General features: G+C 50.7%; 2 protein-coding genes and 3 long non-coding RNA genes across 5 annotated transcripts in view; 2 read left to right on the forward strand and 3 right to left on the reverse strand.

The window, feature by feature from the left end:
* The window catches only part of LOC116969451 (arachidonate 5-lipoxygenase-like), a 19,482-nt gene extending 17,313 nt beyond the window's left edge, over positions 1-2,169 (forward strand). Inside the window, exons 13-14 of the mRNA XM_033016352.1 lie at positions 87-261; positions 1,560-2,169. Of these exons, the coding sequence (XP_032872243.1) occupies positions 87-261; positions 1,560-1,623 (239 nt within the window). The 3' untranslated portion in view covers positions 1,624-2,169. The remainder of the gene's footprint in view (positions 1-86; positions 262-1,559) is intronic.
* Positions 1-15,548, reverse strand: part of LOC116969453 — an 18,890-nt gene extending 3,342 nt beyond the window's left edge. The window contains exons 1-2 of the long non-coding RNA XR_004410760.1: positions 15,433-15,548; positions 12,872-12,878 (exon numbers count right to left, since the gene is read on the reverse strand). This is a non-coding gene — a long non-coding RNA (uncharacterized LOC116969453). The remainder of the gene's footprint in view (positions 1-12,871; positions 12,879-15,432) is intronic.
* On the forward strand, positions 14,650-17,060 carry LOC116969452. The gene is made up of 2 exons (XR_004410759.1): positions 14,650-14,902; positions 16,725-17,060. It is a non-coding gene; the product is annotated as an uncharacterized LOC116969452 (long non-coding RNA).
* A 1,467-nt stretch (positions 17,061-18,527) lies between these two features.
* Positions 18,528-20,395, reverse strand: LOC116969449. The gene is made up of 2 exons (XR_004410758.1): positions 19,473-20,395; positions 18,528-19,336 (listed from the first exon to the last, which is right to left on the reverse strand). It is a non-coding gene; the product is annotated as an uncharacterized LOC116969449 (long non-coding RNA).
* An 827-nt stretch (positions 20,396-21,222) lies between these two features.
* The window catches only part of LOC116969448 (E3 ubiquitin-protein ligase RNF167-like), a 52,687-nt gene continuing 51,072 nt past the window's right edge, over positions 21,223-22,837 (reverse strand). The window contains exon 11 of the mRNA XM_033016351.1: positions 21,223-21,904. Within this exon, the coding sequence (XP_032872242.1) occupies positions 21,546-21,904 (359 nt within the window). The 3' untranslated portion in view covers positions 21,223-21,545. The remainder of the gene's footprint in view (positions 21,905-22,837) is intronic.

Consider the following 22,837-nt stretch of genomic DNA (forward strand, 5'->3'; position numbering starts at 1 on the left):
CCCGCTGAGTACCTCCAGTATTGTTTTGCCCCAGATTCCCACATTTGCATTCTCCTGTGTCTCCATATAATGTTTGTTTTCCCCAGCACGAGGTGGGGCGCCACTACAGAAAACTGCCCCTTCCATTATGATGAAGCCTGCACCTACCGAAAAGGGCAAAGTCACCCAAGAAGATATTGAGATACTTTGCCAGGGAGCGTCTGAAAGATGGACAGTGAATACAACCATGTTTTGTGCTCAGTCAAACCAGCTCACGAGGACGTAAGTAGCAGAAAAACTGATCAGCCAAACGGTGAATAAGAGTCGTATCTCTAGCTCTCTGGCATTTTGTTCTGTTAGTGTGTGTCTGCCTGTGTGTATGTGTCGCCTCGGTTGTCTATCTGCCTGTCAATACAATACAATTTATTTGTCATTTGAACCCCATTGAGTTCAAACGAAATGTTGTTTCTGCAGTCGTACACACAAAAAAAGAACCAAGACACAACACAAGTTACACAAAACATCCATCACAGCGCATCTCCCTCCTCGCTGTTGGGATGGAAGGCAAAGACTTATCTCTCCCCGCTCCTTCCCATTCCCCTCCCGATGTCAAGTCAAAGTCAAAGCCCCCCGGCGGGCGATGGTAATAGCCCGCGGACAATTAACGCCGCGCCGGGTGGTGCAATGCCACGCTCCGGGTCTTGTTGGTGGAGCCCCCGCGTGCGCCAGCAAAGTCCGCAGCCATTCCAAGCCAGCGGGCGATGATGTAAGGCCCGCTCCAGGTACTCTTCAACCCCCGCAACTCAGGGGGGTGAAGTCGCCGTTGCGGAAGCCCCGAAAAGCGGTCTCCCAGCAGGGACCCGCGGGCTTCCCGGTGTCACTGTCCACCAGAACTGCGGTTGGAGCCCTCCGAATCCCCGGGGTCGGGTCGCAGCAGCGCGCCCCACCGCTCCTCCCGCTCCGAACTCGGCCAGCTCCGCGATGGTGAGTAGGTCGCAGGCTCCGCGACTGGAGCCACCAGGTCGGTTCATGCTGGAGGCCGTCCACGGGCTAGGCCCCAACGACAACGGAGACCCGACAGAGAAAAGGTTGGGTTCTCCGTGCAGGGGATAGATTTTAAAAGTTTCCCCCGCACCCCCCGCCCCCCACACACATACACAAAAAAAAATAATAAACTGTCTATGTATTTTTTCTTAAGTGTGCCTGTCTGTGTCTGTCTGTATGCTCCTGTCAGTGTGTGTATCTACTGTATATGTGTGTTAGTCAGTGTGTGTGTACATGTCAGCATTTGTGTGTGAGTGTCAGTGTATATATACTCCTGTGCATCTGTATCTGCCTGACTAAATGTTTTTGTGTGTGTTTATACGTGTTTGTCAGTATGTGTGTGTATGTGTGCTCATGTATGACTATCTGCCTCTCTGTTTTTGTGTCTATGTGTATATGTGTACACATTTGTTAATGTGCGTGTGTGTGTGTGCGTGTGTGTGTGTGTGTGTGTGTACCAAGGCCAGAACCGCGCTCTGTGTGTGTGTGTGGTCGCCGTGGTTTGACCAGGACACCCATGTCTTCACTCTCTACAGACCATCCTGGGCACGTACAAGGAAGAGCGCTTCATTGAGCCAGCGGCGGCAGCACACATCATAGACTTCCAGAAAGCCCTGGAGCAGATCGAGCAGGAGATTACAAAGAGGAACCAGGGCATTCACCTGAGCTACATCTATCTCCTGCCCAGTTTGATCGACAATAGTGTGGCAGTCTAACCATGCCATTGCACCATCACCTAACTGCTTCCCGCTTTGCGCCTAGATTAACATTATAATTGCCAAATGAAACCAACTAATCTCCCGCCCTCTCCTATCCAATTATACCCTCTGATCCTCAGCAACACTCCTACTCTGCCTGCAAGGAGGAACATGCTTGCTTTCCCCTCTCCCATGCACTCTCTCCTTCTCCAGACACTGCCAGCCATGGCAGCGTTCCTGGGTTTTGTTTCACGTTTCTAGCATCTGCATTTTGAGAAATTGAAGCTCAAAACGTATTTTTTTTTTATTGATCAAAATGAAATATAAATGTCAAAGTTGGCTTTCATTCTGAAGCTTGTCTAATTTGGCTTGTAACTGCAACACCAACTGCATGTTTAATGTTCTCGTTAGGAGCTGAGAATAAAATTGCATAAGAGCTTGACAAATCTCCGTTCTGCTGGCATTTGTGTAAACAGAATTGATACAGACGCACGAGTTAAGTAAGATACTTAAAACGACACAGTGGACATGAATTGATTGGGTAAACGCACAGAATCTCTGGTGAAATGAGGACATGGGTTTAAGGTGAAGGGGAAAAGATTTAATGGGAATCTGAGGGGTAACTTATTCCACACAAAGGGTGGTGGGAGTATGGAACAAGCTGCCAGAGGAGGTAGTTGAGGCTGGGACTATCCCAACAGTAAAGAAACAGTTAGACCGACTCATGGATAGGACAGATTTAGGGCTGGGAGCAGGGCTGCCAACATTTGGTTAGAGTTGGGAGTGAGAAATTGCGAGAGACCAAGCCCGAGGGGGTCTAGCGACCGAGGGGGGTGGGGGGTGGGGGGGGAAGGTGTGTCCCCCCTCCCATTTGTATGGAGCTTTTGCATTTTCACTTGAAATTGTACAATCTGATACAAACTGTAGCTAGTCTTTTAACTTGCACTTGAATGCAATATTTATGCTTTAAATTGGATTAGCTATGAATAAGGTTAGGCTAAATTACATTCCTAATTACATTCCACATTCCAGGCTCTGATCAACAGGTGCAGCACATGAATGATCTTAGTGTATTCATAGAAACATAGAAAATAGGTGCAGGAGTAGGCCATTCGGCCCTTCGAGCCTGCACCGCCATTCAATATGATCATGGTTGATCATCCAACTCAGTATCCCGTACCTGCCTTCTCTCCATACCCCCTGACCCCTTTAGCCACAAGGGCCACGTCTAACTCCCTCATGAAATTTATATTCCATACATATATTTAAGTGTGGAAATCAGATTATAATCAAGCACTTGGCCCATGTTGACCAACCTGGGTCTCACTGCACACCTGGTACTACTCCTGACCCTGACTCCAGTTGCATACCTTCTCTCATTCCTGATCCTGTCTAGCCTTACACCTGGCCCCCTATTCTACCCTGATCATCGCTGCTTACCTGCTTAGGTTCCCAGTGCTGAACACTCCCATTGTCCCAGCTTCGACTGCACATCTAGTACTATTCCAGACCTTGACTCTGGATGCACACTTGGCCTTGCTCCTAGCCCCTCTGCACTGACAATATATCTGGCCCACACATAAAGCCCCATATCTGACCCCCTGGACTTAACCTATTACGTTCAAGTCCACAGGTGCTTATCTAATGCGGTAATCTTTTATGGTGCTCTTCATGGACCAAATTTTGTATAACAAAATTAGCTACATCCATTGGCTTCCTTGTTATCTAACATGCTAGTTACTTTGTCAAAGAAGTCATCAATTGTTTGAACACAATTTCTCATCCATAAAATTATACTCACTCAGCTGTATAAGTATTCTGTTACCATTTCCTTCATTTTCCTAACTGTCCTGAAGTCATTTTCACCCACAATATTTTCAGTATTTTGCTGTCTTCCTCTCAGCTGGGACTTTTCCAAAATGCAAAGTCCAATAACTATATATTTAAGCAATAATATTCTATTTAATGTGATCTTGAGAGTACATAATATTTTCTGTGGTATTCATAACACAATAATGATAAAAAGATCTTTGTTTTGATTGCACCTACCAACATGCATACATTATTATATTACAGTTAATATGTACCGAGGGCAAATTTTTGTTCCAATGCTCCCCATTCCAAATTACGTTTACATTGAAGTGATTGAAATCCTAGTGAAGTTTAAATGGCATCAGAAAAATAAAACCTCCGGAATGGATGATATTCATTACATGGTTGGTTGGAGTCAGTATCAGCACAATTACTATATTAAACTTTGAATCTTCAGATGACAAACAATAACCTCCTCACACATTCCCTTGCAGGTATCTCTGTCACTCCATTAAAATATGCCCCTTTTTTGAACAAGCTCTTATACATCGCATCTGAATCGGTTTCCATCTGATTACACTCCTTGAGGATGTTCATCTACGTGTTCAAGTAATAAAACAATGAGATTGTGGACATTACTATTCAACCTGTCAAAGGAATTTAGGGGGGGGGTTTAGAAATAGTCAGTAAGGTAAACACACACAAAAGTTGAGTGACAAGTGACCCGGTGTCCCTCTCCGACTGTCTGAAGAAGAGTCTCGATCCATTAACACTACCCTACACCCACTAGGGACAATTTTTACATTTACCGAGCCAATTAACCTACAAACCTGTACGTCTTTGGAGTGTGGGAGGAAAACGAAGATCTGGGAGAAAACCCAAGCATGTCACGGGGAGAACATACAATCTCCGGACAGACAGCGCCCGTAGTCGGGATGGAACCCAGGTCTCCGGCGCTGCATTCGCTGTAAGGCAGCAACTCTAGCGCTGTGCCACTGACCACCTAATCTTTTTTCTATGGTGTGGGCTGAATCACCCGCAGCTCAACACCGACAAAACCAAGGAGCTAGTGGTGGACTTTAGGAGGAGAGGAACACCCCAGTCCCCTGTCTCCATCAATGGTGTGGATGTGCAGTTTACCAGGGAGTACAAATACCTGGGAATTGGGATTGTACCTGGACAGTGAACTGGACTGGTCCAGGAACGCTGAGGCCCTGTACAAGAAGGGACAGAGCCGCCTGTACTGGGCAGCAGGGAGAAGGCTGCGGACGTCAGTAGGATCAACAAACTCATCAGGAAGGCTGGCTCCGTCCTGGGGGCGGAGTTGGAGTTGGATCGATGGGAGGTTGGTCTTGGAGGGGAGGATGCTCCTCAAACTGCGGAGCATCCTGGACAATACATCTCACCCCCTCCATAACACACTGGTCAACCTGAGGAACACCTTCAGCAACAGACTGGTTCCACCAAGATGCAGCACAGAACGCCACAGGAGATCTGTGTGAAAAACATTTTTCACACAGGGTGGTGAATCTGTGGAATTCTCTGCCACAGAAGGTAGTTGAGGCCAGTTCATTGGCTATATTTAAGAGGGAGTTAGATGTGGCCTTTGTGGCTAAAGGTATCAGGGGGTATGGAGAGAAGGCAGGTACAGGATACTGAGTTGGATGATCAGCCATGATCATATTGAATGGCGAATGGTGCAGGCTCGAAGGGCCGAATGGTCTTACCTGCACCTATTGTCTATGTTTCTATCATTATTTCCTGTGGCTATCAAACTGTACAACCCCTCCCCCTTCTGTGATGGGGTAGACTGAAACTGACTCCCCTCCCTCCCCCCTCCCCAATCTCTGCACATCCCCAATCCTTTCCACTCGTCACTTTAATCTCATGTTTCATGTATTTTGTGTTTTTATGGCTGTTGGCAGACCAATTTCCCTCCTGGGATAAATGAAGTTCTCTCGTATCGAACACCAGAGGGCAGATCTGTACCGCGAGAGTGGGGAAGTTTAATGGAGATATGTGGGGCTGTTTTTTCACACAGAGCAGTGGTGAATTTCTATAGCAGGATTACACAACACAGCATTGTATATATCAGTCTGAAGAAGGGTTTCGGCCCGAAACGTTACCTATCTCCTTCGCTCCATAGATGCTGCTGCACCCGCTGATTTTCTCCAGCATTTTTGTGCACTATTGTACATAGAATACAGTACTGTGCAGAATCCAGGGGCAGAGTGCAGGGGGAGTTTGCATGTGGTAAGGTTCAGGGGGAGTGTGCAGTGGTGGTTGTCAGGGGGGGGGGGGGGGGGGGGGGGGTGGGTGGGTAGGGGGAGGTGAGCTCGCTGCAATAAAGCAGTCACAGCCTGGGCATGCCCTTACGAGAGGCTTATGCCACACAGTGCATTCCTGCAGCCTAATGCTTCCTGTTGCATCCGTGGACATGCTGGGGCTCGGCCCAGCCTGAGGCAGTGTTACTCAACGACAGCCCTCCCCTGCTCTGCAGCTGCCTCTGACTGAACAACCCCGGACATGTCGGCATTCCTCACCCTTCCATAGACTGAGGGGCACCGCACACTGCCTCTCCCCTCTGCTCCCAAACCCCAGGCCCATTCCCAAGTCTCTCCATCTCAAGATCTGGGGTCACCTGTGCCACTGGACCCTGCCCCTCAGTCCCCAGAGTGGCCCCTTGACCAAGACCAGCCCCCCCTACCCCTACTTCCACCATTGGTGGCACAGAGCGTTGAGCCACTGCCTCACAGCACCACAGACCCGGGATCGATCCTGACAACGGGTGCTGTCTCTGTGGAGTTTGTACGTTCTCCCTGTGACCGCGTGGGTTTTCTCTGGGTGCGAGGGTTTACGAAGATGTGCAGGTTTGTAGGTTAATTGGCTTCTGTAAATTGTCCCTAGTGTGTAGGATAGTGCTAGTGTTCAGGGTGATCGCTGGGTAGCACAGACTCGGTGGGCCGAAGGGCCTGTGTTCACACTGTATCTTTAAATTAAATTAGAGTAAAAGAAAAGTGAACTTCCAGTAACAGATTTGCTTTGGTAGCTTCTTCTTATTAAGTCCACATTACAAGATTAGAAATTGTTCAGCTCGACATCTGCATACAATGGTGTCTGTCTTGTTGCCTCTTGTGTGTGGTAGTGGAAACAGGGCCCTTTGGCCCACCGAGCTCACCTTGAGCAGAGATCACCCGCTACCCTTGCACAATCCTACACAATTAATCTACAAACCTGTGAGGTTTTCAGAGTGTGGGAGGAAACCGGAGCACCCGGAGAAAATCCACGCGGTCACAGGGAGAACGTGCAAACTCCGTACAGACTGCACCCATAGTCTGGATCGAACCCGGGTCTCTGGCGCTGTGAGGCAGCAACTTACCTCTGTGCCGCCGCTTGATGTGTCTTGGCCTTGATCTTAGCTGGGTCATCATTTTTTGGATTTGGGTATAGGAGCAGGGAGGTTCTACTGCAGTTGTACAGGGTCTTGGTGAGACCACACCTGGAGTATTGCGTACAGTTTTGGTCTCCAAATCTGAGGAAGGACATTATTGCCATAGAGGGAGTGTAGAGAAGGTTCACCAGACTGATTCCTGGGATGGCAGGACTTTCATATGAAGAAAGATTGGATAGACTCGGCTTGTACTCGCTAGAATTTAGGAGATTGAGGAGGGATCTTATAGAAACTTACAAAATTCTTAAGAGGTGGACAGGCTAGATGCAGGAGATTGTTCCCGATGTTGGGGGAAGTCCAGGACAAGGGGTCACAACTTAGGAAGAGGGAATCCTTTAGGACCGAGATGAGAAAAACTTTTTTCACACAGAGTGGTGAATCTCTGGAACTCTCTGCCACAGAAGGTAGTTGAGGCCAGTTCATTGGCTATATTTAAGAGGGAGTTAGATGTGGCCCTTGTTGCTAAAGAGATCAGGGGGTAATGGAGACGAAGGCAGGTACAGGATACTGAGTTGGATGATCAGCCTGATGATATGAATGGCGGTGCAGGCTGGAAGGGCCGAATGGCCTACTCCTGCACCTATTTTCTATGTTTCTATCATCACCAGCCCTGATGTTTCTCAGTACCATGGGTCATTTGACCTCATTACAAACACTATCTAACTGTTGTTCCATCTGGTAACCAACAACCAGTCCCTTCATTTGTGGTGCTGCATGTGACTTCAGTTCTGTTACCGTTATATATTTGAATCTTTGTCAGTAATGTTTCTAAAGTGATGTGTAAACATCCTGGTTTGGGAACAGCTCCATCCAAGACCACAAGAAACTGCAGCGAATTGTGGATGCTGCCCCGATCATCACGCCAACCTTACCTCCCTCCCATTGGCTCCATCTACACTTCACTCTGCCTTGGCAAGGCCAGCAGCATAATCAAGGACCAGTCTCGCCCCAGGTAGACACTAAATGCTGGAGTAACTCAGCGGGGCAGGCAGCATCTCTGGAGAGAAGGAATGGGTGACGTTTCGAGCGGATCTTCGAGGCAACTTTAGTTGTAGTTAAGAGACACAGCACAGAATTAGGCCCTTCGGCCCACTGAGTTCATGCTAACTCAGCAGGGACATGTTGGGCTGAATGGCCTATTTACTTACATGCTGTAGACAGTGCATTCAGAAAATATTCAGACCCCTTCACTTTTTCAGCATTTTGTTACTTCAGCCTTATTTCTTTTTAATCACTGCAAAATGTTCTAAACACCTGCTTTTGCTTTTTTTATTATGGGGTATTGTGTGTTAGATTGATGATAAACAAAAAGATGAATTTATCCATTTTAGAATAAGGCTGTAATGAACCAAAACGTGGAAAAAAGTGAAGGGGTCTGAATACTTTCAGAATGGCACTGTATCTCTATATCTCTGGTGGGATTATTATTATAATCCCACCCAACACACTCTCTCTCCCCTATCCTCTATATATTCTATTCACTACCCCCACCCCCACTCTACTCCCTAATCTACCCAACCCATCATTTTCTTAAAGGGACAACAAAATGGTGGAAAAAGGCCAACACCTTTTTTTAATAATCCCTTTTGGCTGTTAAGCAGCATCTGCAGTTCCTTGTTTGTATAGTTCCCCGGTTTAGCCTCTCCCTACCCCACCCCCATGCACAGTTTCAGCAAAGATCTTAGAGCAGATCTGCTTTGGTTTTCAGCAGCTAAACCTCTCGAAGTCTGAACGACAGCACCCCCCCCCCCCCCCCCCCCTCCCCATCAGACATCTTTAAAAAATGCCAATCGGTTGAGTGAACAAAACATTCTAATTGTCAGGAGGAGACTTAATTGTCAGAGTGAGTCGTGGAGACAGCAGCGTTTGAGTGTCTCTTCCTCATGTTAGCTGTATTGACCAACGGTTTCATTATTATTATCACTGCACCACCACCACCACCCCCCCCCCCCCCCCCCCAAATTTATTTCTTCTTTTTACACAATTTGCACTCTATAAGTTGCAGGCAGGAAGTTTAAAAAAACTCAAATTCCCTTTTAAGGCGAAATCCAACATGAACTTTTCAGCGAAAAAAAGTTGTCCGCGGCTGTTTTCCCCCCAACGCAGAGTGTGCGAGTCACGGTGGGGAAATAGTGCGCTGGCGGGAGGGGAGGGTGAGGGGGAGGGTTGAGGGGGAGGGGTGGGGGGGGGGTGCTGTGGTGGGGGTTGGTTGTGTGGGGGGGGTGTTGTGTGTGGGGGTGGGGTTTGGGGGAGGGGTTTGGGGGGAGGGGGGGGGCGGCGCACGGATACGGCGGGTGGTGAGGCGCCGCTATAAAAGGGCGCGGCCGCGCCCGGAGCCGCCAGTCGGGAGTCGCCGCCCTGGAGCCGAGTCGTGTCGTGTGTTCGTCGTGTGTTAGTCGCCGTCTAGTCGCCGTCTAACCCGCTCCCACGTCGCCGTCCAGTCGCCGCCATGAGTTGGGATGACTTCATCGGTACAATGATGGCCGGTGACGACTCGCAGGACGCGGCCATCATCGGCCACAACCCCTTCTCCATCTGGGCCTCCTGCCACAGCGGCAACTTCGCCACCATCACCGTGAGCGCCTGACCCCTGACCCCTGACCCCGTCACTCACCCCCCCCCCCCCCCTGTGTGTGTGTTCCCCCCCCCACTGACCCCGTCACTCACCCCCCCCCACTGTGTGTGTGTTCCCCCCCCCCACTGACCCCGTCACTCACCCCCCCCCACTGTGTGTTCCCCCCAATTGAACCCCGTCACTCACCCCCCCCCACTGTGTGTTCCCCCACTGACCCGTCACTCACCCCCCCCCCCCCACTGTGTGTGTGTGTCACCCCCCACTCACCACCACCACTCACCCCCCCCCCCCCACGGTGTGGTGTGTCCCCCCCCACTCACCCCACCACTCACCCCCCCCCCCACTGTGTGTTCCCCCACTGACCCCGTCACTCACACCCCCCCCCAACTGTGTGTGTGGCCACCCCCCACTCACCCACCACACTCACCCCCCCCCCCACTGTGGTTTCCCCCCACTGACCCGTCAACTCACCCCCCCCACGGCGTGTGTGGGTTCCCCCCCATCACTCCCCCCACTGTGTGTGGTGTCTCCCCCACCACTGACCCCATCACTCACCCCCCCCTGTGTGTGTCCCCCCATCCACTCACCCCCCCCCCACTGTGTGTGTGTTCCCCCCCCCCACTGACCCCATCACTCACCCCACCCACTGTGTGTGTCCCCCCCTCACCCCCCCCCCACTGTGTGTGTGTGTTCCCCCCCCCCACTGACCCACCACTCACCCCCCCACTGTGTGTGTGTGTCCCCCCACTGTGTGTGTGCCCCCCCCACTGACCCCATCACTCACCCCCCCCCCAACCGACCCCCACTGTGTGTTGTGGCCCCCCCCACTGACCAATCACTCACCCCCCCTGTGTGTGTCCACCCCCCCCCACTGACCCCATCACTCACCCCCCCCTGTGTGTGTCCACCCCATCACTCACCCCCCCCCCACTTGTGTGTGTGTGTTCCCCCCCCCACTGACCCCATCACATCCCCCCCCCACGGTGTGTGCCACCCCCCCCCACTGACCCACCACTCACCCCCCACCCACTGTGTGTGTCCCCCCCTGAACTCACCCTCACTCCCCCCCCCCACTGTGTCTGTCCCCCCCTTGAACTCGCCCTCAACCCCCCCCTGTCTGTCCCCCCCCTGAACTCGCCCTCACTCCCCACCCCCCGCTGTGTGTGTGTGTGCCACCCCCCCCCCTGAACTCACCCTCACTCCCCCCCCCCCATTCCAACCCCACTGTGTGTGTGCGTGTGTTCCCCCCCCCCCCACTGTGTCTGTCCCCCCCTGAACTTGCCCTCACTCTCCCCCACCGTGTGTGTGCCCACCCCCCCACTGACCCCATCACTCACCCCCCCCACTGTGTGTGTGTCCCCCTGAATCACCCTGGAGTTGTGCCAGAAGGTGGGGGGCGGCCTGGGGAGGGGGGAGATGGAGGAGGCCAAGTGGTCTGGTGTCTCGTGGTTATGGGCCAGAGGGCCTGGGGAGGTGTGGTTGTTAGGATATGGGGGGGAGGGGTGAGGTAGGGTAGGGGGCACGGAGAGCTCTGACAACATGTGACAACAATGCCTGCAGTTGTTTCTCATCTTCTCTTGCAGTTGCTTGAACCTTTTATCTGCAGCTTACTAAAGCTTTGCACTAAATCGCAAAAGTGTGGGTGGGGCCTTTGGAGTAGGTGTAGATCTGGTTTACCAGGGTTACTCAGCGGGTCGGGCAGCACCTCTGGAGAAAATGGATGGGTTCATATCTGGACCCTTCAAACGGGAATGATACCCCCCCCCTCCACAGAGAGCGGTGAATCTCTGGAACTCTCTGCCACAGAAGGTAGTTGAGGCCACAGTTCATTGGCTATATTTAAGAGGGAGTTAGATGTGGCCCTTGTGGCTAAAGGGATCAGGGGGTATGGAGAGAAGGCAGGTACGGGATACTGAGTTGGATGATCAGCCATGATCATATTGAATGGCGGTGCAGGGCCGAATGGCCTCCTCCTGCACCTATTTTCTATGATACCTGGATTCGAGGGCTTCATCTACAGCAGTGGTTCACAACCTTTTTGGTCCCGTTTACCCCAACCCTGCTTGATTCAGTATTTGAGTTTACACTTTGAAATACCGTGACATTTTGAAATACCGTTTTTAACAAATCCATAATCAACAAATTTACCCCCTGGGTGGGAAAAATGTAGGTACATTTCCCCCCAGGAGAGGCTGGATAAACTTGCTGCAGTACAGAAGCGTGGGACGAAGGGCCTGTCTCTATGTTGTATTGTTCGATGTAACAGGCCCTTTGGCTGTGCCGAGCCATTTGTGGTCTTGGCATATCCAAACGCTCACCAAGGCCCCAACATGTACTGTGCAAGTCCTGCCCTGCTTGGACGTATCAAACTGCAACACCTCACATATGTGGATGTTGCACACACACATGTGAAGGGACTGCTTGCAACATTAACGGACATTTTGTGGTGAAGGTTTAGAAGTTGCAGGGCAGCTTAACAATGAGGGCGTGTGGAGAAGGGAAGTATCCCTGGTTACTTAATTCGTCATTGTGAGACCATGAGATATTTGGTGGAAACTCTTGCCTCAGTTTCTCTCTGCATTTTATCAAACTGGTTTGGGGTTTGTTGAAGGCAAAGCTAAAGGATTGTTTTCTTTGCCTCTTGATGTTGTTCACGGTCGATTGTTTGACCGTCGGCAGCCCGTCCCATGACCTGGACTGCTGCCGTGTTTCAGGTCAAGGTGTGGCAGCTGGTCATATGATCACATTCCCAGCCAGATTTGTTCACAGAATCACTGGGTAAACATCTGGCTGTCGGTGTGGGCACTTGTAACATTTCCCCCTTCTCTTGGTGTGCCTCTGCTCGTTCTCTGTGCCAAGCAAGGCTGGAATATTTTAATTACAGGCCTGAAGACCAGCTGGAGATCAGAATTGATTGTGTATTGGCCAGGATGATGAAATGTGTACTGTGATTTGCTAGTTATTCTTTAGTTTAGAGATACAACGCAGAATCCCACCGAGTCCACGCTGACCAGCGATCGCTCATATTAGAAACATAGTAAATAGGTGCAGGAGTAGAGGCCATTCGGCCCTTCCAGCCTGCACTGCCATTCAATATGATCATGGCTGATCATCCAACTCAGTATCCTGTACCTGCCTTCTCTCCATACCCCCTGATCCCTTAAGCCGCAAGGGCCACATCTAACTTAAATATAATCAATGAACTGACCTCAACTACCTTCTGTGGCAGAGAATTCCACAGATTCACCACTCTCTGTGTGAAAAATGTTTTCCTCATGTTGGTCCTAAAAGATTTCCCCTTTATCCTTAAACTGTGACCCTTGTCCTGGACTTCCCCAACATCGGTAACAATCTTCCTGCATCTAGCCTGTCCAACCCCTTATGAATTTTGTAAGTTTCTATAAGATCCCCCCCCTCAATCTTCTAAACCTCAACATCTTTGGAATGTGGGAGGAAACCGGAGCACCTGGAGAAAACCCACGTGGTCACAGGGAGAACGTGCAAACTCTGTGCAGACAGAATCTGTAGTCAGGATTGAATCCAGGCATCTGGCTCTGTAAGGCAGCAGCTCTACCCGCTGCCCTCTGTTGTAACGATGACTAAAGTGGGAATGAATGTTGGGTGTGTGAGTGATGCGAGGTGTGTGTATTTGGTGACGCACTGTTCTCTCCTGTCAAGGTGAGTGATGGCGTGGGTATGAAGGGGACATTGGTCGGAGTGTGGTGAACGGGAGGTGGAGGTGGGCTTTCTCATATGTCCCAGACAGAACAGTGAAACTCCGCATCAACAAATGGCTGCGGGCGGAGCTGTGGGTTTTACATGAAATTTGCAAGTACAGGTACTTGAAAAAAGATGACGTGGAACTTTGCTGTGTCTTTCTGGGATGGGTTAGCGTGAAAGAGTCTCTGTTGCTGTTGGCGGATGCGAGCGGTGCACCGATCCTTACCACGGCTGCTGTCTGTGTGGAGTTAGCATGTTCCTGTGGCCGCGTGGGTTTTCTTCCACATTCCAAAGACGTGCAGGTCCTAAGTTAATTGGCTTCTGTATATTGCCCCTCATGTGGGGAGATCAGTGGTCAGCATGGACTCAATGGGCGGAAGGGCCAAACTAATCCTCTAAAGGTCCTCCTGCAGTTGTACAGGGCCCTGGTGAGACCACACCTGGAGTATTGTGTGCAGTTTTGGTCTCCAAACTTGAGGAAGGACATTCTTGCTATTGAGGGAGCCCAGCGTAGGTTCACCAGGTTAATTCCCGGGATGGCGGGACTGTCGTATGCTGAAAGAATGGGGCGACTGGGCTTGTACACTCTGGAGTTTAAAAGGATGAGGGGAGATCTTATTGAAACATATAAGATTATTAAGGGTTTAGACACGCTAGAGGCAGGAGATATGTTCCCGATGTTGGGGGAGTCCAGAACCAGGGGCCACACAGTTTAAGAATAAGGGGTAAGCCATTTAGAATGGAGATGTGGAAACACTTTTTCACACAGAGTTGTGAGTCTGTGGAATTCTCTGCCTTTGAGGTCGGTTCTCTGGATACTTTCAAGAGAGAGCTAGATAGGGCTCTTAAAGATAGCGGAGTCAGGGGATATGGGGAGAAGGCAGGAACGGGGTACTGATTGGGGATGATCAGCCATGATCACATTGAATGGCGGTGCTGACTCGAAGGGCCGAATGGCCTACTGCTGCACCTGTTGTCTATTGTGTAAACCTGTGGTGGCGTGGTGCAGAGGGCTGGTGTACGAGTAGAGGGGATAAGGTGTGGTCTGTTTCCGCTGTTAAGCCAGAGACTGCATTTGCTGCTCAGCGGGACTATTTGGTGACAACGTTAGGCAGCGATGGCTGTGGCAGTCTACAGTAGTGCAGTGGTAGAGTTGCTGCCTCTCCATCCTGACCACGGGTGCTTGTCTGTGCCGTCTCCCCGTGACCTGCGTGGCTTTTCTCTGCTTTCCTTCCACACTCCAAAGACGTACAGGTTTGTAGGTTAATTGACTTGGTATAAATGTAAATGATCCCTAGTGTGTGTGGGATAGTGTTAATGGGCGGGGTTTGCTGGTCGACGTGGGCTGAAGGGCTGAAGGGCCTGTTTCCGTGCTGTATCTAATTTAAAATATATCCCGTTGTGACTATTGGCTGCTTGTTTTTGTGTTACAGCAAGATCAAGTTAAAACTATTCTGAGTGAGGACCGACAAAAGCTGCAAATGAACGGGTTGCATTTGGGGAAAAAGAGATATACCATAATAATAGATGAGCTGTTAAACGAGGGCGGCTTCTTGATTATAAAAGGAAAATCGGAAATCGAGGAGCAGAAGTGTAATGTAGTGATTGGCAAAAGTGCATCAGGTGAGTTCCACACTAAATGCTGAGAGCATTGATGGGGGTGGGGGAGAGGTGCCCACCAGGTCCGTGCCAACCGTCAATCACCTGTTTTGAGTTTACGGTTATTGTCACGTGTACCGAGCTTTTGTTGCGTGTATCCAGTCACTGTACAGACAGATTAAGAAGAGCTGCCAGAGTAGAGATTCAACAGTGGAGCGAGTTTGCTGATCCACTCTTGTGAGTTGCATCTTATTCACACTGGTTCTATGTTTATAGCCCAACATGCCCCATCTACACTAGTCCCACCCCGACCAACATGCCCCATCTACACTAGTCCCACCCCGACCAACATGCCCCATCTACACTAGTCCCACCCCGACCAACATGCCCCATCTACACTAGTCCCACCCCGACCAACATGCCCCATCTACACTAGTCCCACCCCGACCAACATGCCCCATCTACACTAGTCCCACATCGACCAACATGCCCCATCTACACTAGTCCCACCCCGACCAACATGCCCCATCTACACTAGTCCCACCCCGACCAACATGCCCCATCTACTGCTAATACAAAGAAGAATCTGTTTAGTTTGTAGATGCTGAATGGAAACAGGCCCTTCGGCCCGTAGTGTCTCTGTATACTAGCACTATCCTACACACCAGGGACAATTTATAGAAGCCAGGTAACCTTGGTGCTGGCTCGTAGGGCCTCCTACCCGGAGAAAACCCATGCAAGTCAAGCGGTGAACGTACAAACTCCACACAGACAGCCCTCATAGTCAGGATCTCACCCGGGTCACATCGCACAAAACAACCTCCCTTCCATCCATTGCCTCCATCTACACCTCACGCTGCCTCCACAAGGCCAGCAGCATCATCAAGGACCAGTCTCACCCCCCGGTCACTCCCTCTTCTCCCCTCTCCTATTGGGCAAGAGGTATAGAAGTGTGAAAACGAACGCACACACACCTCCAGATTCAGGGAGTTTCTTCCCGGCTGTTATCAGGCAACTGAACCGTCCTCTCACCAACTAGAGAGCGGTCCTGACCTCCCATCTACCTCAGTGGAGACCCTCGGACTATCTTTAATTGGACATTACTGGACTTTATCTTGCACTAAACATTATTCCCTTCATCTTGTATCTGTACACTGTGGACGGCTCAATTGTAATCATGTATTGTCTTTCCGCTGACTGGTTAGCACACAACAAAAGCTTTTCACTGTACCTTGGTACACGTGACAATAAACTAAACTGACTCAACTGATCTCCAGCCTAGTTCCTGGTTACAGGGCATGGAAACTCGACTGACCCAATGCTGACCTTGTCTTTAGCACAGTGGCGAAGCAGGCCCTTTGGCCCACCGAGTCCGCATCCACGCCATACGCTAGCACTGTCCGACACACTACATAAGCCGATTAACCTACGAACCTGCACATCTTTGGGATGTGGGAGGAAACCAGAGCACTCATGAGGGGAGAGGTGTAGCGGGCATCTATGTTTGTACATGGGGTGAAGTCATGTGGAATAAGGAGATATTTGGACATCTGACACTAAATATAAAGCTGAATCTAAACCTGGTGTTGGTAACCATTTGCCCAATCTGTCCTAGGGGGCAACTGTTTCTTGCGTGGTGGTGGGTGTATGGAACGAGCTTCAGTGGAGGCAGGTACTATAAGACAAGGTGTATGAGTAGGAATGGGATATGGGAAACACACTAGCGTAGATGGGGCAACTTAGTCGGTGTGGGCTGAATGACTTGACTACAATATGTTCTGGTGACATTGCTTACTAGAATGGTGGGTGCTGTCTATTGCTGCTTACGGTCTTTCTTCTCTTTCAGCAATAATCATTTTGGAAGGGAACAAGCCGCAGGTTAAGACTGCTTTAATCGAACATGTATCATGCATTGTTGATCACCTAGTCAGTGTCAAAATGTGACGTCTTTGCATCAGACTGACCATTCTCTTTTGTACCGCTCTGAGCTTGCCCACTGCAGAGACCCTTTTTATACATACACTGAAATTGAAAGCAAAATCTGGTGAAGCTTTAATGCACTGTCAATCTTGAATGATTCCTGGACTGTTCAAACTGATTGCAAATGTAATAATAAGCACAAGTCAAGCTTGCGTTGCCAAGTGTGGCAGGTGTCAATAAATCTCTATTGCCCTTTCCAACACTGTTTTAATTTTTGTCTCATATGTTCATCGCACCGACACTTGCTTGCGGCTCTCAGGCTTCGAGGCACCAACATTCCACACAAGGTCTTGGTTAGCTGCAGAAATCACCACTGATTTTTAGAAACTCGTGCATTTAGTTTATTGTCACATGTACCGTGGGAAAGACCATTTGTCGCATGCTAACCACACAACAGAAAGACTATCCATGACTACAATCAGGCCATCATAGTGTGCAGATCAGTAGATGGGAGGTCAGGACCGCTCTCTAGTTGGTGAGAAGACGGTTCAGTTGCCTGATAACAGCCGGGAAGAAACTGTCCCTGAATCTGGAGGTGTGTGTGCGTTTGTTTTCACACTTAGAAAACATAGAAATTAGGTGCAGGAGTAGGCCATTCGGCCCTTCGAGCCTGCACCGCCATTCAATATGATCATGGATGATCATCCAACTCAGTATCCTGTACCTGCCTTCTCTCCATACCCTCTAATCCCCTTCGCCACAAGGGCCACATCTAACTGCCTCTTGAATATAGCCAATGAACTGGCCTCGACTACCCTCTGTGGCAGAGAGTTCCAGAGATTCACCACTCTCTGTGTGAAAAAAGTTCTTCTCATCTCGGTTTTAAAGGATTTCCCCCTTACCCTTAAGGTGTGACCCCTTGTCCTGAACTTCCCCAACATCGGGAGCAATCTTCCTGCATCTAGCCTGTCCAACCCCTTAAGAATTTTGTAAGTTTCTATAAGATCCCCTCTCAATCTCCTAAATTCTAGAGAGTATAAACCAAGTCTATCCAGTCTTTCTTCATAAGACAGTCCTGACATCCCAGGAATCAGTCTGGTGAACCTTCTCTGCACTCCCTCTATGGCAATAATGTCCTTCCTCAGATTTGGAGACCAAAACTGTACGCAATACTCCAGGTGTGGTCTCACCAAGACCCTGTACAACTGCAGTAGAACCTCCCTGCTCCTATACTCAAATCCTTTTGCTATGAAAGCTAACATACCATTCGCTTTCTTCACTGCCTGCTGCACCTGCATGCCTACTTTCAATGACTGGTGTACCATGACATCCAGGTCTCGCTGCATCTCCCCTTTTCCTAGTCGGCCCTCTTCTGTACCTCTTGCCCGAGGGGAGAAGGAGTGACCGAGTGAGACTGGTCCTTGTTGATGCTGCTGGCCTTGCCGAGGCAGTATTAAGTATGGAAGGGAGGTTAGCTTGCATGATGTCTGCAACTCTGCAATCTCTTGTGGTCTTGCATGAAGCTGTTCCCAAACTATGTTGTGATACATCCCAATAAAATGCTTTCTCCAACACATCTGTGGGAGTTGGGGAGATGAAGAGTATATCTATTCCTCTCATGATTTTACACACCTCTATAAGATTCCCCCTCATCCTCCTGCACAAAGTCTGCGTGTAGCTTAGGCTCTGATGAACATGTGTGGGAAACAGACACCCAATGAGACTTTAATTAAATGACCCTTTCTTTTATTGAAATCATATTTGAAGTTAAAAGATTTCTTAAAAATTACATGATAGAAAATGGAAATTATCAAACTATTTTATTGCATACATCTAAATTTACATAAAATGATCTTGCAGAGATTGTTAGGCAGAGTCCAGAGCTATTCAGCACATTATTCTCAGGTGGATGTAATGAGAGACGTCGACAGGAGGTTCCAGGGACATTAGCTGTCGGCCTCGGTGGATCCACCTGGCCTCCTCCACACATGGAACTGCCACCATCAACAGTGCTTCCAAACTGAACACAGGCCGTTCTCACTTGAAGATGGGTGATCGGGTATAAATGGGCTGAGCCAGCTCTGGGGAAGCAGTACATTTAGTTGGGAGAAACAGGCCCTTCGGCCCACCGAGACCACCCCATTCTATGTTAACCCACTTTTGGGAATGTGGGTGGAAACTGCACGTGGTCACGGGGAGAACGTGCAAACTCCACACACACAGACACAAGGCCAGGATCGAACCGGGTCTCTAGCGCTGTGAGGCAGTGGTTCTACCCGCTGCACCCTTTGCCGATTCCTACCTTGGGGGCTGTGATATTCTACAAAGGCAAGGCCAGTGGTCACAGGTTCCTCAGTCAAACCCAGAGAGCCTCTGGTTTACAGAGAGTATAAACTGAAGGCCTTGCCCAGGAGGTTAGGTCAAGGAGCGAATGGATCCACTCTGCACCCATAACAATCTTCTATGCAACAGACATGTATATCAGCAATAAAAGGACAGTGCCGGTGTAACTCAGCGGGTCAGCAACTGAAACGTCACCTATCCATGTTCTCCACAGATGCTGCATGTCTGACCCGCTGAGTTACTCCAGCACTCTGTGAAACGTCACCTATCCATGTTCTCCACAGATGCTGCCTGACCCGCTGAGTTACTCCAGCACTCTGTGAAACGTCACCTATCCATGTTCTCCACAGATGCTGCCTGACCCGCTGAGTTACTCCAGCATTCTGTGCTTTGGTGTAAACCTGCATCTGCCATTCCTAGTTTCTATGTTTTATCAGCGCAAGACTGTGTTAGTTACATTTCCACAGTTAACTCCCAACGTCTTATACCAGGAGCTCCTGGCACAGGCCTGTTTACCATTGCACAATGTTCCACAAGTGTGGCAGCTGTTTAATTCTACGGCTTGTGCAGGCCAGATGCAAACAGCAGAGTCTGACAAGGTTTATCATACCTGCATACCTGGATTTGGACAGGACTGAACACGTTCGGCTATGTTCAGAGCTGAAGCTCAGTAACGCTAAGATTTCAATAGATGGAACAAAAAAAAGTTAAAAAAAAGAACTGCTGATGCTGGAAAAATCGAAGGCCGACAAAAATGCTGGAGAAACTCAGCTGGGTGAGGCAGCATCTATGGATCGAGACGTCACCTGTTCCTTCACTCCACAGATGCTGCCTCACCCGCTGAGTTTCTCCAGCATTTTTGTCCAACTAAAAAAAGTGAGTGTTTTCAGACTGAGCTTCGATCGAGCCCAGTGACTCGTGGCCACAGTAAATACTCACGTGGATAAGATTGAGAACTTGCTACACACAGTCAGGGAAGCAGCCACATTATGAGTCAGGTCCTGTTCGACAATCTGAATGATATTTGCTGTTAGATCATTGGGGACAGCTGGTGCAATGGATAAGCGGAGACTGATTACTGCACGAGCTTCACTCCCTTCAAATCTTATCAAATGTTTGGAATCCAAGTTTACTTTGGGCGTACCCTGGCCCGAGTGAGTCCACACCGACCAGCCATCACACTAGCACTATCCTACACACACTAGGGACAACTTACAATTAACATACAAGCCTGTGGTACTTTGGGATGTGGGAGGAGTCCTGAGCACACGGAGAAAACCCACGCGGCCCCAGGCAGAACGTGCAAACTCCGTACAGACAGCACCGAGGTCAGGATGGATCCCGGGTCTCTGGCGCTGCGAGGCAGCAGCTCTACCCGCTGCACCACCGCCACGTACAATGATGGTGGCAGTGACAAGTCCATGGTTAAAGGGGAAGAAACCGAGTTGATGAGAATGACTTGTGTAGGGCAGGAGGCTGATACGCCTGTGAAGCTGGGGTGGACCCTGGCACCTGTTGCTAATGCTCCCCTTTCAGGAAGGCCCCTACATTTTCTCTTCAGACACGGTGGTGCAGCGGGTAGAGCTGCTGCCTCACAGCGCCAGAGACCCGGGTTCGATCCAGACTACGGGCGCTGTCTGTACGGAGTTTGCACGTTCTCCCTGTGACCTGTGTGGGTTTTCTCCGGGCGCTCCGGTTTCCTCCCACACTCCAAAGACGTGCTGGTTTGTAGGTTAAATCGGTGGCCAAGACTAGAGAGGGGAGTCTTGCAACAGACTGACTGACCCCCAGATGCAGAGGCCTCTACATTGTGTTCCACACCTGCTGTGTGGGATGGAGGGCTGGGTCTCTATTCATCAAGTGTGCTTGTAGGATTGGACAGGCTAGATGCCGGAAACATGTTCCCCGATGTTGGGGGGAAGAGTCCAGAACCAGGGGTCACACAGTTTCAGAATAAGGGGTCGGCCATTTAGGACTGAGATGAGGAAAAGCTTTTCCACCCAGAGAGTTGTGAATCTGTGGAATTCTCTGCCACAGAAGGCAGTGGAGGCCGATTCACTGGATGTATTCAAGAGAGAGTTAGATTTATCTCTTGGGGCTAAAGGAATCAGGGGATATGGGGGAGAAAGCAGGAACGGGGAACTGATTGGGGATGATCAGCCGTGATCACATTGAATGGTGGTGCTGGCTCCCCTCCCACCCCATGTCCGTTTGCCACTAGGGTGGGGGCTTTTGTGGTGTTGGCATTGAGGAGGGGGTGGGGGTGGGGGGCGACTAACTCCAGGTTAAAGGGCAGCGCACCAACAATATACACACACATGTATTTCTTTTAGAAGGAGCTGGAAACAACAGTTAGATGGCAGGCAGCTGCCGTGTAGTGTCACGGGGCAAGGGTGAGGGCTGTTTAAACGGTGTAAACATGGGCAGACGAGAGGCCAGAGTCGGAGCCCGATGACGTGCTGTTGTTCTCTGGTGCCGGGCTGCCGCCGGTGGTAGCCCCCGTGCAGCCACACGAGCTGCCGGACTGCGACAGACCCTGGGTGCCGTGATGCGGCAAGCCAATGGTGCCAAAGGAGTGTGGGCCTGAGGACGAGGAGGCCTGCAGAAGGGGCGTGCGTTCAGATTCTCTCTCATCGTTCTCCTCTCCTGCCGTCTCTGTCTCAGAGTCTGAGTCGGCCGCAGAACGCAGGACCCTCTGCTTACACACTGGGCACGTCTTGTGTGTCTGTGTCAGCCACGTGTCCACACACTTACAGTGGTACGCTGCAGGGAGAGGCAGGGTTAGTGGCAGGCTCACACTCGCGCCCACACCCGCGCCCACACCCACGCTCACACCCGCTCACAGCCACGAGTCCACACACTTACAGTGGTACGCTGCAGGGAGAGGCAGGGTTAGTGGCAGGCTCACACTCGCGCGCTCACACTCGCGCCCACACCCACGCTCACACACGCTCACACCCACGTGTCCACACACTTACAGTGGTACGCTGCAGGGAGAGGCTGGGTTAGTGGTGCGCTCACACTCGCCCGCTCACACTCGCGCCCACACCCACGCTCACACACGCTCACACCCACGTGTCCACACACTTACAGTGGTACGCTGCAGGGAGAGGCAGGGTTAGTGGTGCGCTCACACTCGCGCGCTCACACACGCTCACACCCACGTGTCCACACACTTACAGTGGTACGCTGCAGGGAGAGGCAGGGTTAGTGGTGCGCTCACACTCGCCCGCTCACACTCGCGCCCACACCCACGCTCACACCCACGTGTCCACACACTTACAGTGGTACGCTGCAGGGAGAGGCAGGGTTAGTGGTGCTCACACTCGCGCCCACACCCACGCTCACACCCACGCTCACACACGCTCACAGCCACGAGTCCACACACTTACAGTGGTACGCTGCAGGGAGAGGCAGGGTTAGTGGCAGGCTCACACTCGCCCGCTCACACTCGCGCCCACACTCGCCCGCTCACACCCACCCTCACAGCCACGTGTCCACACACTTACAGTGGTACGCTGCAGGGAGAGGCAGGGTTAGTGGTGCTCACACTCGCGCGCTCACACTCGCGCCCACACCCACACCCACGCTCACACACGCTCACACCCACGTGTCCACACACTTACAGTGGTACGCTGCAGGGAGAGGCAGGGTTAGTGGTGCGCTCACACTCGCGCGCTCACACTCGCGCCCACA

Source organism: Amblyraja radiata, unplaced genomic scaffold (genome assembly GCF_010909765.2).
Source record: "Amblyraja radiata isolate CabotCenter1 unplaced genomic scaffold, sAmbRad1.1.pri S43, whole genome shotgun sequence".
Lineage (NCBI taxonomy): Eukaryota > Metazoa > Chordata > Chondrichthyes > Rajiformes > Rajidae > Amblyraja > Amblyraja radiata.